Source organism: Apteryx mantelli, chromosome 12, assembly GCF_036417845.1.
Source record: "Apteryx mantelli isolate bAptMan1 chromosome 12, bAptMan1.hap1, whole genome shotgun sequence".
Taxonomy (NCBI): Eukaryota; Metazoa; Chordata; class Aves; order Apterygiformes; family Apterygidae; genus Apteryx; species Apteryx mantelli.
This window is the reverse complement of record NC_089989.1, coordinates 15,413,025-15,426,156: the sequence shown is the minus strand read 5'-3', so window position 1 is coordinate 15,426,156 and position 13,132 is coordinate 15,413,025. Positions and strand designations below refer to the sequence as shown.

General features: G+C 51.0%; 1 protein-coding gene across 6 annotated transcripts in view; it reads right to left on the bottom strand.

Annotated features, from left to right (window-relative positions):
* PLXNA1 (plexin A1) overlaps positions 1 to 13,132 on the bottom strand; it is a 165,587-nt gene that overhangs the window by 8,405 nt on the left and 144,050 nt on the right. For 3 of the 6 annotated variants that reach the window (XM_067303322.1, XM_067303324.1, XM_067303323.1), the window contains 8 exons: positions 12,630 to 12,696; positions 7,174 to 7,320; positions 5,984 to 6,143; positions 5,285 to 5,388; positions 4,702 to 4,798; positions 3,765 to 3,955; positions 2,700 to 2,869; positions 717 to 929 (listed from right to left, as the gene is read on the bottom strand). In XM_067303322.1, coding sequence (XP_067159423.1) covers positions 717 to 929; positions 2,700 to 2,869; positions 3,765 to 3,955; positions 4,702 to 4,798; positions 5,285 to 5,388; positions 5,984 to 6,143; positions 7,174 to 7,320; positions 12,630 to 12,696 — 1,149 coding nt within the window. Of the gene's footprint in view, positions 1 to 716; positions 930 to 2,699; positions 2,870 to 3,764; positions 3,956 to 4,701; positions 4,799 to 5,284; positions 5,389 to 5,983; positions 6,144 to 7,173; positions 7,321 to 12,629; positions 12,697 to 13,132 lie in introns of those variants that run through there. The other 3 variants (XM_067303325.1, XM_067303326.1, XM_067303327.1) reach the window with 3 other exon arrangements.

The window sequence follows — 13,132 nt, the reverse complement described above, 5'->3', positions numbered from 1 at the left end:
GGTTTCTTTCCCAAAAGGATAAAGCTAAACACAGCATTATGCCTGAGAGTATCAATTTGCAATCAGTAGCATTCAAATCCTGAACCTTTAGCTCTGCATTAATTCAGGGGGACAAAAGGATGTGTCTCATCAGCTAATAGTGAATGAAGGGTGTTGGAAGGAGTTGGGGGACCTGCTTCTTTCTTTTCTCCCCTGCACAGTGACAGCAGCCCAGGCACTGTCTCAGAACGTGTGCTCTCATCAGGATCCCAGGCGAGATGTACAGATGGATGAGAGATTGGAAATGGTAATTTCAATCATTTCAGCAAAACCTGCAAGTATTGTCATAGTATAAAAAAGGCATTTCTCTAGTCCAAGGCTTACTTCTTACTGCTCTTCAAAAGCAATCAAGGAAGGCGTTAGCAATTGCCTAGCACAGACCATGATACGTTTTTACAACAGAAAACATAAGACAACCTAAGGATGGAAGTTGCTTTTAGTACCCCTTAAGCAAGTCATAAATGGCTCTGTCAAACAGTCATTGCAAACTCCTTCCAGAAGTCAATTAAAAGAAGGCATCACCTCCCAAACAAGAGGATCACCTTCCACCAGAGTTAGTAAGGTCCCTCGTCAGATAGCTGCTGAAAGTCTTTCCAATGACCGAGTCCTCAGAGGACCAGGTATGTACACAGCAATTCCTGTGGGTAAAGCAAGGAGCTACTGTCAAGTCTACTCACCTTTCTACCCAGCTCTTGTAGTTGGGGATGTCCTTGGCATACAGTAGTTTGTTGGAGGGAGAGTCTTTTCCTAGCTTGTGCTCAGAAGTTGAGCAGGAGTCCATGAATGTCTGAGCCACCACGGATAGGCAGGCATCAGTAATACTGTTCTTGTGAATGTCGAACACAAACTGGGGATTCTTAATCACATTCACCCAAAAACGTAGAGGTAGACTGAGGGAAGAAAGAAACAGGTGTCAGTACCTGAACCAAGTGCTACAGCTGGCACATACAGACCTCAAATTGCAGAAAAGGAGCTCCTGAGGACTCAGAATTTGGCAGGTTCCTTTTCCCAGCTCCCCAGGGATGCAAACAACCCAGGTTCGCCTGTGCCCCATTGTGATACCACATCCTCTGCCCATCCTGACATGGCCACCGCTACCCGTGGAGAGCAGCACTCAACAGGCAGCAGGGAGAAATTCCTCAGTACCGTCAATGCTTTCAAAGACCAACGAGGGCAGTGAAGACCTGTGGCTTCTCCAAGGATCCACTCGTATTAAATAACCTTTGCTGAGCCCCTCAGTCAAACCTGGCATGGCCTCCTTTTCTCACATCAGTAATCCTGTCTAAAACGCCTTGTGGCATTTCACATATCTCCCATGCTGGAGGAGGGAATTAACTGGGCTCCTCAAGGGATTCATTAGCACATTTACTAGAGAAGGAGAATTTAGGCAGTGTCAGATATTGGACAATGAATCTCACAGTTGTAGAGGCACTGGGTCTCCTGGCCAGCCACACACTGGATGTTTGCACCTTACTTCTACGCATGCTACTCTTCATTGCTCCATGCCCCGTTCTCAGGCCCGTCTCTTCTCCCAGGAGAGTTTCTGGGTCTCCTCCCATTAAAGTGCTCTCAGATCTGTCATCCCTCAGCAGCAACACCCAGTGTATGCTTTTATCTTAGACAAAACACACTTCGTTCCCCAGGACTTTCCTAATGAGGGTACTGGGTGCATGTACATATTTCATTTGTGAAGGGAATGGCCTCAAGAAATTAGCTCCACACATCGAATTAGCGCCCAGAGATAAGCACAGGCATTAGTATGCAGGAGCCTGCATGCCCAGCCCCTGCGGAATGGGGCTTTTTTTCCTCCCTTGTCTTTCGCTCCTTCTTTTAATATAGAAAGCAGAGTTATAAATCAGTTCCAAGCACTTCCGCACTCTCACATCTCCATTTAAAAATGTTTCTTTTCCTGCCCTGCTAATTGCCAACAGTTACTGAACTATACAAAAGCAATTTGGCTGCCATTTAACAAATGCCAGACACGGGAATGTACATACCCGTCTCCAGTAACGGCAAGATCAGAGAGATGAAATCAGTGAGGCAGCAGCAAAGAAAAACGCAGAGGGCGGGTGGTGCAGGAGGAGCCAACATGTACTCGAGCCCTGGCCCCATCACAGTATTTATTGAGGTCTCATAAACAGCTCCTCCCCACTTTTCAGAGAGTGATTAGCAGAGCTGATGGGTTAGGTCTGCTGGCTAGGTTTTGGAGGATGCACACATGGCTTTGCACTAACTTTGTTATGGCGTGCTTGGCTGAGTGACTGGAGAGATCACAGCAAACACCTGTACGACAGTCAAGATGAGAATACAGGCTGGCACCTCTAAAGGAGCCTAAAGGACCAAGAAGCCCAGCCTCACTATCTCAAGGTGAAGGAACAGAACTGCTGTAGTCTTCAGCAGACACCAGCCATAAGGGGGAGTGTGTGCCTTGGACGGTGGGCTGTAACGTCTGAGGGAGCATGACAGTCCTAGGATTTTTCCTACTACAGGAAGGCATGCAAGGGATTTACCAGCACCTGAAATACAGAGACATGGGCATCTCTTGTCCCAGGTCACTGCCAGGGACAATCAGAGGCACATTTATGCTCCCTTGGACGGGGTAGGAAGCATCATTAGCTGGGATATCTTTAGCTACCCGTCCTGCTGCCCCTCTCCATTACCAGTTACTCTTCCAGGTGTGCCTGACATCGTAATCATTGATCTGATGCTTATCAGCTTGTTCATCCAGGAAGTCAAACATGTATTTGATGGCGAGGGGCAGTGCGCTCCCACGGTGTGCTGTGCTGAAGATGGTCTCAAACAGGTCATCCACAAACTTCTGCAGGGTGCCCTGAAGAGGAGAGAGAAGGGCCACTCAGCAGTGCCTAGCACCAGCAGAGAGATGAGTACTGGGGTTGGCCTTTAAACTAATCTCACTGCTATTCCCACCATCTGAACAGGAGCACAGTATGGCCAGTGTAACCTTACTGGTTCTCAGTGTTTATACTGGAATATAGACACCTTGGTGATGAGATTTCTCCTTCACTGCATGATCTGGCATCTTAAAAGCATACAAATAAAAACCCCATACAGAGCAAAAAGCAAGTGGTTGCACATTGCATCAAAGTGTTTATTCAGGTCCCATCAAGGTACCCAAAGCCTGAACGCAAACATAACTGAACAAACCCTCAAGTCCCATCAGAAAGGGAGCCAGGTCACAGAGGGGCCCACTGACACCAACCTCTGCAATTCAACACAGCCCTCCGCTCCTCTTTAGGGTGATCTCAGACAAATAGCACCCGCTCTGCATTAAAGAAGATTTTATCTGTGCTGAGAGAAGTGGAACCTGCTGTGATGCCAAATGCCCTAGGTAATCACCATTCCTACATCACTGATTTTGCAGCTTTATCCCAAACACAGAGGATAAGGTGCCTGTCCCTGAGCAGCTCTGCTTTGCAGTCCAGCAGCTGCTCAAGAACATAGAGAAAAGTGAAAGTGACAAAGAGTGTAAAAAAAAAAAAAACCAAGGAAAATCCACTCAAGAAATATTCATTGAGGGTTTTGATACATAAAGACATCTCCTCCAGCTCAGGAAGGCTCTGAAACCAAAAGAGTAGCTCCTTCTGTGCTGAAGCAGAAGTCTAATAAAAAAACCACTGCTTATCACTCCTGGACAACCTGAATTGCTACCCCTCCCCACCAAGATTTCAAAAGTCAGGAGGTAGTTCTGTGTCTCTGTGCTATACCTTGGTGGCTAACAGGCGAGTCAGGTAGATTTCGGAGACCATCTTGCTGCCCCGGTCACCCTCCCGCTGGTCCATGTGGTCGTGGTTTTTCACCAGGTGCCAGAGTTTGGTGCCGCTCTCCAGATCAGGCGTGATCATGGGGGTCCGTGAGCGCAGGCTGTCAGGGCTGCTGGCTGTCCGCAGCATGCTCTCTGCAAGCATCAAGCACAGCAGGAAACTCTCTTACCTTACTGACCTCCATTTCACCTCCAGCCTCTCCATTCCCCTTCCCTTCCACTGACTTCAGTGTGTGTCACGCCATGAAACGTGAGCCATGGGATTTGGCCTCCAAACTCAGCTGTGCTGGGCATCACCATGGATTGGGAGCTCTGCTGGGGACTGTCCTCACAGCCTGCCAGGCTAAATTCAATCCTGGCTGATGTACAGATGCCAGGACCATCTGATACTGTGTGAAAGGGATTCCGCAGAGGTCTGCTCTGTTCCCAGCACAGAGATGTCAGGATCACAGACTGGCCTCCTGCGATAGCCTACACTGACCACAATATTCCCTTCCAGACCAGGACTGACGCATATGGGCAGCATGCTCTCTGGAGCCCTCAGCTGTGCTCATTTAAGTGCAAAGCACTTCTATGCCTATTTTAATTAGATTTCAGGTGAATAAGAGAGGGGACCCCTTTAGTAGCAGCCATCTGACACATGACTGTCTCCCCCAGGTCCAACACCTTGCAAAGAGAGATGGTTCCCAGGGTATCTGCTCCCTCTGAGATGCCAGAAAAAAAAGCATGATGCAGGAGAGTTTAGGGGTTTGGAGGAGCTTGTTCCAGTGAGCTACAATTACGGTCATCTCCCCTGTGCCTTTGACCCGCAAACCCAGCCTGATGCTGCCTTCCCTGCCAGCACACCAGAGACCATGGTCTAGATCCCCCTGCACACTCACCATATCTGCTGAGGGACTTGGTGAAGGTGGAGGAGTTGGAGATGTTGTACGCCGAGTTCTGCTTGGGCACCAGGGCTACTGAGGAGCCATCCGTCACCTGGAGGCAGAGATGGCATAAGCAGACTGTGATCCCAGGAGATGCACACAGCTGGGAGAGGACTAGTCCCGCAGCAGGGAGAAACCAGCAGCTTTTGGGGCCCAGAAGGGCTGCAGCAACACTGCACTCCATCCCAGGGACTTTTACCTCCATCAAAGATGACCTGTGTATCTATCTCTGCAACAGCTCAGGGATAGGGGTCAAAACAGGAACCCACCAGAAAACTTGACATGAAAATGGCAGAGCAAGACACAGCTTCAATGAGTCCTGAAGATGCCCCATCTAGTGCCCCCTTGAACAGAAGGACCATAAACATGGGGACCATGCAGGAAAAGTGACTGCAGACCTTCTGACCACATCCCTGCACAAGCAGCATGGTCAGGAAAGCCAGGTCCAAGCTCTGACCAAGCTGAGGAGGGAGAGGAGAGGCTCAAGCTTTCAGTGAGCAGGTGACTGCTCGCTGCTCTGTGCCATGGACAGCCTTACCTGGTAGTGCGCTAGGGTGTTTAGCCTCTTCCAGTCATTGTCAATCTTTGTGGTGACATCTTCGTCCTGCAGTATGATCCGGGCCATCCTGCCCTGCCGCCACTCTGTCCCCATGAGGGAGAAGCTCATGGTTAGCAAAGGGCTTGGAGCACAAAGCTAAGGCGAGGGGAGGAGCAAGGCCTCACCATAAACAGAAGAGCCCAGCTGTAACCTTTTGCACCCCAGCACTGCTGACTATCAGCACGGTGTTGGGCAAAAGCCATCTCTAGGTACCCAAGAGAAGATGGCATCAATTTGAGCCTGGCAACTGAGTTTTCTTTCCTCCCCTCTTCCCCATCCTTCAGGAATGGGACTATTAACACTGCTCTCAAGTACTTCTGGCCTCCTTGGCCCTCAGCCAGCTCACACCTGCATCCCAGACCACAGCCAGAGCTGAGGTGGCTCTTCTCCCCATCCTCTTTACTTGCAGGACTCATATTCTCATCCCAGAGGTCCTCACACTGGAGATTTCCCCATGCGCAATCAATGCCACCAGCACTGCAATCCTAGCCAAAGCGGACTGGACAAGCATAAATGCAATGGTCCCACCAGGAGTGTCCTGTAGGAGACTCACATTTGCCTGCCTTGCCTTGAATGCTTTTTGGCACTTGAGTGCTTTTTTGGCACTCCCCATAGGGGAGTGCTTTGCCTCTCTCTTACCCAGGTCCATGTCTCCGGCTTTAGGTCGCTGGGAATAGGGCACCCCCTTGTACACAGCATCTAGCAGCTTCTCTTTCACCTGTGTGATGGTGTCACAGTTCAGCACCTTGACGGGAATCTCAGGGGCATTTTCATTCTCAGGGTTCACACAGTTCAGTGTCTGCGCAGCACAGGGGAGCAGAAAGACTTGTGTGAGCAGAGGTTACACACTGGCTGCAAAGGCAGATCCAAGGACAGCTGTCTATAGGCCCTGTCTTCTCATCCCCAGGCCACTGCACCCCCCTTTTCTCCCTTCAATCCCCGAATCTCCAACCAGTCCCAGAAAGGCAGCATGGTGCTAATGCAGGCATCCAAGGGGAGTCAGCAAACCATGCCCAAATCACCAAAACCTGTCTAGTCTGAACAAAGCTCACGCACAGACAGATGCTCTAGCCTGCAGAGGCAGGGACAGAGCCATGGGAAGAGGTCCTGCCTCCACCTCTTGGACAGCAGAGGTGGAGATAATCAGCAGTCTCAATCCCTCCATAGGGAGGGATTCCCTTTTGTCCCTTCAAAGGGACAAAGCACCACGTAATGCAGGAAGGCTGCCAGATAATCTCAGCTTTGGACAGGAAAAACTTGGTATTGGTAACAAGTTCCCTAACAGTATGACCCTCGCTCCCAACTCAAGTCAGGTGAAGACGGAGGAAGAAGAACCAGCTACATGTTTAGCCAGGGAAAGGGCTTGGCTTAACATGCAGCTGGACAGAGGAGGTAGCTGATACAAGAGGAGGAGGAGTATTCCTTCATCCTCCACAGTAATCTCAAGGCTCTAACTCTTGACCCCCACCCAACAGGAGCTGCTGGCTGGCTGCTCCAAACATAGGCTGCACTCGACAGCATCTCTGCCCCCATGTGTCTCAGTGCCACGGGGTTTGCCAGGAGAAGTGAGGAGGGGAACACAGTTTGTGTTCAGCTTTCCCAGCTCCATGGCAAGAGCAAACCTTGCCACGCAACAGTCCCCTTTTCTGACCCCAGCTGAGTCAGGCACCACACAGACAGGGCAAGAGGCAGCCCAGGACTGCTGGAGAGAGGAATGAGACAAACTGCTCTCTGCAAAATATTCTGGGTGTCTCAAAGACCTTGTTAAATAGCTGAACCAAGGGCTCTTGGCAAGAACCAGTACTGGTGAGGCTCCCGCTTGCACTAACCAGCATTTTGTAGTCAATCTGCTGCCGGATAAGCTTGTCTTCACTGAGGGAGTAGCGAGCCTCTCCTGTGATGGCATCGATGGGTCCCTTCTCCATCTGCTGTTTGATGGCGCAGTACAGCATGAAGAGCGGCTCCCCAGCACACTCCTGTGGGACAGGGGATGGAGGGGAGGAAGAGAGAGGGGTGAGAAGGTACCGGGCACCAGCCTTGCCTTTCAAGAAGAACCACAGTGATAAGAGCCTGCTGTGTCCCTGCAGGACCAAGCCCTATAGGTGGCTTTATAAACAATCTCCAACCCTTGACCAAGACTGCAAGGAAGAAGGGGGCACATAGACGCACTTCCTCCCTTGGATCAAATCATCCTCTCCTTCCAAACCAGGTGAAGGTTATTCCCTTGCTTATAAACCCATAGACCCAGTTTCCCAGCAGTTTCCAGACACTCTCTGATGAATTCTGCTCATTCCACAAGAAAAAATAACCCAAAAAGGTTAAACTCAGGGCCAGTGACCAGCAGAGCTGCTCTGAGATCAGAGAGCAGACAGATATGACTTTGCAGAGCTGTGTCAGGCACATTGGGTTTGGGGACTTTCTGTGCATGGGATACAAACTATCCTCTCTGAGCTAGGGGCCTGGCAAAGCCAAGAAAAACACATGAGGACTGGAAAATTAATGCTCCAGCAGGACAGCCTGGAGGCTCTCCCCCAGAAATCAGGGATGCAGTTTTGGCTTTTGCCAAGGGTCCAGCCATATGTGAGCAGAAGGTCAAAAGAGATTTCTTCATACAACAGCTGGCCACAGCCAGCCAGATCCAACGGGAAGGAAAAGCAAGAGACCAACTCAGTGACAACCCTATCCTTAGCTTCCAAACAATGAAGCAGATTGGGCGACAAGCTTTCCTGCAGTTAAGCCACTTGCTACCTACATGTTTCCCACCGCCAAACCCTTGCAGTCAGAGCCAGTTCTAGCCCATCAGCCGAAGCCACATGAGTATCGATCTCCTAGGTGGGAATAAAGGAGAGAGAAACCGGACCAGGTGCTACCCCAGGAATGAAGTCTGAATGTTGAACCTGCAACATCTCAGGAACAGCCACGGACATGCCAAGGTTGGAGATACCAACCAGGCTGTGACCATGGGCAGGGTGGGTGAGAATGACACAGGGGGGCTGGCAAGGGATACCCCTTTATCACCCAGGGTTCAAACCTCTCCCCTGAGTCACATCCCAGCGTGCCCTTCCAGATATAGGTGTTAGTCCTGAGGGGAAAAAAAGATAAAATGGGAGCAGAGAGGACTGGGAGAAATCCCAACAGATTTTACCCCACCAGACCTCACCCCTCCCTCCCAGCCGCCTCACAAATAAATTGTACTTTGGTGCAAAGTGCGGCTGCTCTCCCTGTCACCATATGCTGTTAGCATCTCGTTAGCATCTGCGGTAATTAAAGAGACAGCTGCTAACGAGCAGGAACAGGCATACATCATCCCCAGACCTTCCGACAACACGCCTGTCTTTGAAATTATGTTTCATTTGCAAACTTGGCTTCATTAAGTCAGCTTGGAAAAGTGAGAGAGGGAGAAAGAGACCCAAGGTGGGTGCTACACTGCTTATTAATAGCCGTCTTGCAACGTGAAAGCACCAGACTGACCACAAAGCAATAAACCCATGTGGTACTCCCACAGCAGCCCAAGCTGGCTCCTCTGGCCACAACATAAAGACCAGGAGTCACCTCCTTGGATCGCTTATAAAAGCTCCTTGTAAAACTTCCAGTAGGGGAAAGTGGCACAGGTGAAGCATAAAACTGGAGCAGCCTTCCCGGTCACATCTTGATCCCCTGCTCCCTTCTCAATCCACAGACTTCCCCTCTCCTGGGCAGCCCTGGTGCCCGGCTTTGCATGGGAGAATGGTATCCAGCCTGCTCTTTGAAAGGACCCATTACCAGGGCCAACTGCCTTCAAAAAACATCCTGAGCACTGGTCTAGTTGGCATCACACGTGCCTCTTGCCGCCCTTGACACCAAATGCTGACAAGGAGCATGTGAAGTCAAGAAGCGTGTGCATGGTCAGCTGGCTGGACCTTGGCGTTCAAGGCTCTCCCTAGCAATCTCTCATCCAATTTTGGTGGATGGTGAACCAAGGATAAAGTATCTTCAACAGAGCCATAGCCCCTTTTGGCCTTGGCCTCACTGCAGAGCGCTGCAGCACAGAGGGACTGGGAGTACTAAGCGGGGAAGTGGGCTCTCCCTAGACGGTCCACGAGGACCTGGACCGAGATGCTGCTATGGGCCACAGCAAACTGAGTCGCTATCAGAGGAGAACGGTTTAGGGCACATCCCTGACACAGCCAGAGACCACCAAAATGAAAGAGGATGGGAGAAACTGGCGCCTGGCTTTTGACCTGAGCCAGGTGGTGGCCCCAAGATGATCTCCATAGGGTGAGATACGAGAGGGGATCTCTGAGGTTTGGGACAGGCCACCCTGCTGGCTGATCAAAAGCTAAACACAGCTGTGTCCATGCTCTTTGCCAGCCCCTGTGCAGAATTTGTTCACCTCTGGGGGAAATAACCGAGGAGCAAGGCCCCGGGGGAGTCTCCCTGTGCAAGTGGCTGGAGGAGGGGCTCTGCACCGGCCCCCGTGCACAGCACAGATATGTGCACACATGTGTGTTGGTACATGGGGAGCGGGCCTTAGGCAGGCTGAGGCGAGCCAGCTAACACTCAAAGTGTCTTATTGACTAGATTTAGCTCATCAGGCACCTAATATTGTGCATTTTTCAGCACTTGTCTCGATTTATCCCTCTCCCTTTCCCCAGGGTGCCTCATTAAGAGTCTGATAAATGCTACTACAGGGCCCAATGAAAGCGCCAGGCCTTGCTGATTGCAAGCTGCTGCCTTGCCTTTATCTTAGGCCCTAGGAAGGGAGAAACAGGGCCTGGACCCCTGCCCTCGAACACGATCCACACTGCCGAGCCACACATCGAGGGAACGACACGCGCTTGAGCCACCGGCTAGCTCGCACCACTCTGCGCTTCCCACGATGCTGAAGCTGCCCACGAGGGCTGTCCCCCTCTGCGTCACCACCTGGCAGCTACTCATGGAGCAAGGGTCCCCAGCCCCCCTGCCACCAGCCATGAGGCGAGCTCTCCTTGGGGCACAGCCGGAGATGCCTGGGCCCTGGCACTCCCCAGTGGCACGTCGAGCCCAGCTCTGGGCACCCACACGGGCAGGTTTGCTGAAAGGCGAGTTGGCAGCTGGGCACACACGGACCCAGGCACATCCGCCTGCCTCATTTACATGCACAATTACCGCGGTTTGGTGCAAGGCATATGTTTCCCTGCTGGCAAACTGTCTGCTGCGATACCTGCTCCATCCAGTGCACGGATTTCTCCCACTTTTGTCACCACCTGTGATCCTCATCGCCAGTAGACAGATGGAAAAGGCCCTGCGGGTCTCTTCTGGTGGGGCCGACCCAAGGGAGGCCCATGAACGCATCCTCAAGGCTCTTTCAGTCTAACTCGAGCAACCAAAGCAATGAAGTTTCAACCACTCCTCTAGGACAGTGATCCCCAGCATAATGAATCTCACTGCCAGCAGCTTCGTCTAAGCCCTCTGCATATATTCCTCCCGTAATCACGTACCTCAATCAGATTCTTGCTCCTGCTACAAACCCGCAGAGGCCAGGGCAATTTTCTCTGCCGATGCTTTGGCTTAGCCAAGTACTTTAAAAAGAGAAGGTGCCCTGGTCTCATCCCCATGTCCCTTTCTTCCTGCTACTCCTTATTCTCAGATCTACCCCACCAGGGGCAATGTGCTCAGTGCACTCTCTGAAGGAGGACAGGGCTGTAAAACAACCAATGCAGGACAGTGGTGGTAAATTAATTGGTCCAAAGCAGCTTCCAAACGAGATTAAGATGCCCTAGTGATCTGACCACAGGACTCGGCCCAGTCAGGGACAGACAAGGTAGTCAGATCATGCACACGAAACCAGCAAGGTCCCCAAAGGCCCCTCTGAGCGTTAGAAGGACACGTGTTGTGTTTTGCTCTGCCAAAGCACAGTCGTGCCCACTTCAGGAGGTCCTGAGGGAGTTTAACTGCAACAAGAGCTATTCTTCTCTGTCCCCCAGATCGCACAGAGTCACCCAGGCCTTCTGCTACTGTCGCACTGCCGGAGCAGTTCACCAGAGGGAGCACACCCAGCGACACCTCCCAAGCTGACAGCTCCCGCCTGCTCCCTGGAGATCACCCAGCATCTTTCCCAAAGGGGGATCCAACCCCCTGCTCAATCCATTTGCCCCCTGGGAGTGGGCTGCATGGCCCTAACTCATCGTATCTGGCACAGCCATAGCAAGGGGGAGAGGGATTCCCCACTGGGCAAAGCTGTGACGTGAAGAGGACACAGGGAGTTTGAAATCTCCCCATGAATGGCACAGCTTTTCTCCTCTCCACCCCTGGAAAGCAATCTCCGCTGTACGCTACAGCTAGATTTTTATAGATACAGGCTGTCCCTCAACAGAGGCAAAAAGCCAAGTGCATGTAAGTGATATTATAAATCACCTCTTGTTGACAATCACTTGAGTTCTGCACAGACTCCTGCTCACTCTCATCTCTTGGCTGGAAATGGTTCAAACCCTCTTTATCTTAATGAGGGATGAAATCCCACAAAAACGGCTGCGTGCCACTCAGCTTTGCTGAGCTGACGCCAGGCGAGATCCCAAGAAATGTCTCTGCTGATTGACAAACCAGCAGCAAGTCCACAAACACTGTCCATCCAGCCCATTTGATCCCAAAGCACCACAAGGATGGAGTTGGTGACCCACGGGCTGCAGCTATGGCAATATAACCTGCAGGGCTGCTGGTGGCAGCCTTGGGAGGGGAATAAACAGGAGAAGCACGGACACCTGGGAGAAGATATTCCCCTACCAAAGAGCCTCAGTTTCAAAAAGCAGATGAAGGAAAAGCAGCAGTTTTAAATAGGGAGTGCAGCACATCAAACTACAATTCAAATGAGTGGCAAAAATCCTCCAGCCACAGTCATGTCTACAGAGGGACCAAATCCTGAGGCTTTTTCCCCTGAATTACACAGGCAAAGGCAAGGAGGGGGCAATGGGGATCCACTCATAAGGTATTCAAGATTCAGCTGAGTTGTTACAAATCTAGTCTTTTTACATGCACTGTTTTCATGAAGATCTCAAAAACACTATGCGCTAAGCAAACAGGACTAGACTTCATTTCTCAATCTCAGCTACATCCCCAGAAGGTGAGCCAGAATCACTAATCGCATTTCAGAAATAAAGGAAGGAAACCGAGGCCTGGAAATTATCTGTACTCCACGAAGGAATAGCAGAGCTCAGGAAAAACGTCGTTCCCACAGATCAAGCCCAGGCTTGATGCCACTGCCCCATCACAGCGAGGCAGGAACCCACCTTCCCTCCCGTGCTGGGTTAGCAACCCCTTCCAAACTCACCTTCAAAAACTTGTACAGGAGAAACGTAAACCAATTCGTCAACATCTTCTCTGCCACTGACTCCGTTCTGTAGAGGAGGCAGAGAACAAAGCTGTCAGGAGAGTATATTGAAGGTCTCTGATGTTTCCCACAGCAACCTCAGCCTTGGACCTTGGCTAAATTTTCTTTGGCTTTAAAAGGTCAGACCTGGAAAGGCAGGAAGCTGAAAGCAAAGGGGCATAAGCAGACAGCAAAAGCTCTAGTAGTTACTATGAAAAAGATCTAAAGATAGTGCTTGCTAACCCATAAGGAGCTGGGCAGTGAAAAGTCTGCCCATCTGCAATGCTGAGCCACATCAACTCTCCAGGAAGGAGAAGCAAATTGGCCTACAGCATATTTAGAGAACTGGAGAGAGCAGAGAATGATATTGTGGATGCCCACCGGATGCCCATCAGACACCCAGCTTTCTACCTACCCCCTGGTAGCTTCTGCTTACATGAAGTTTGTTTCTTTTATCATGTCCC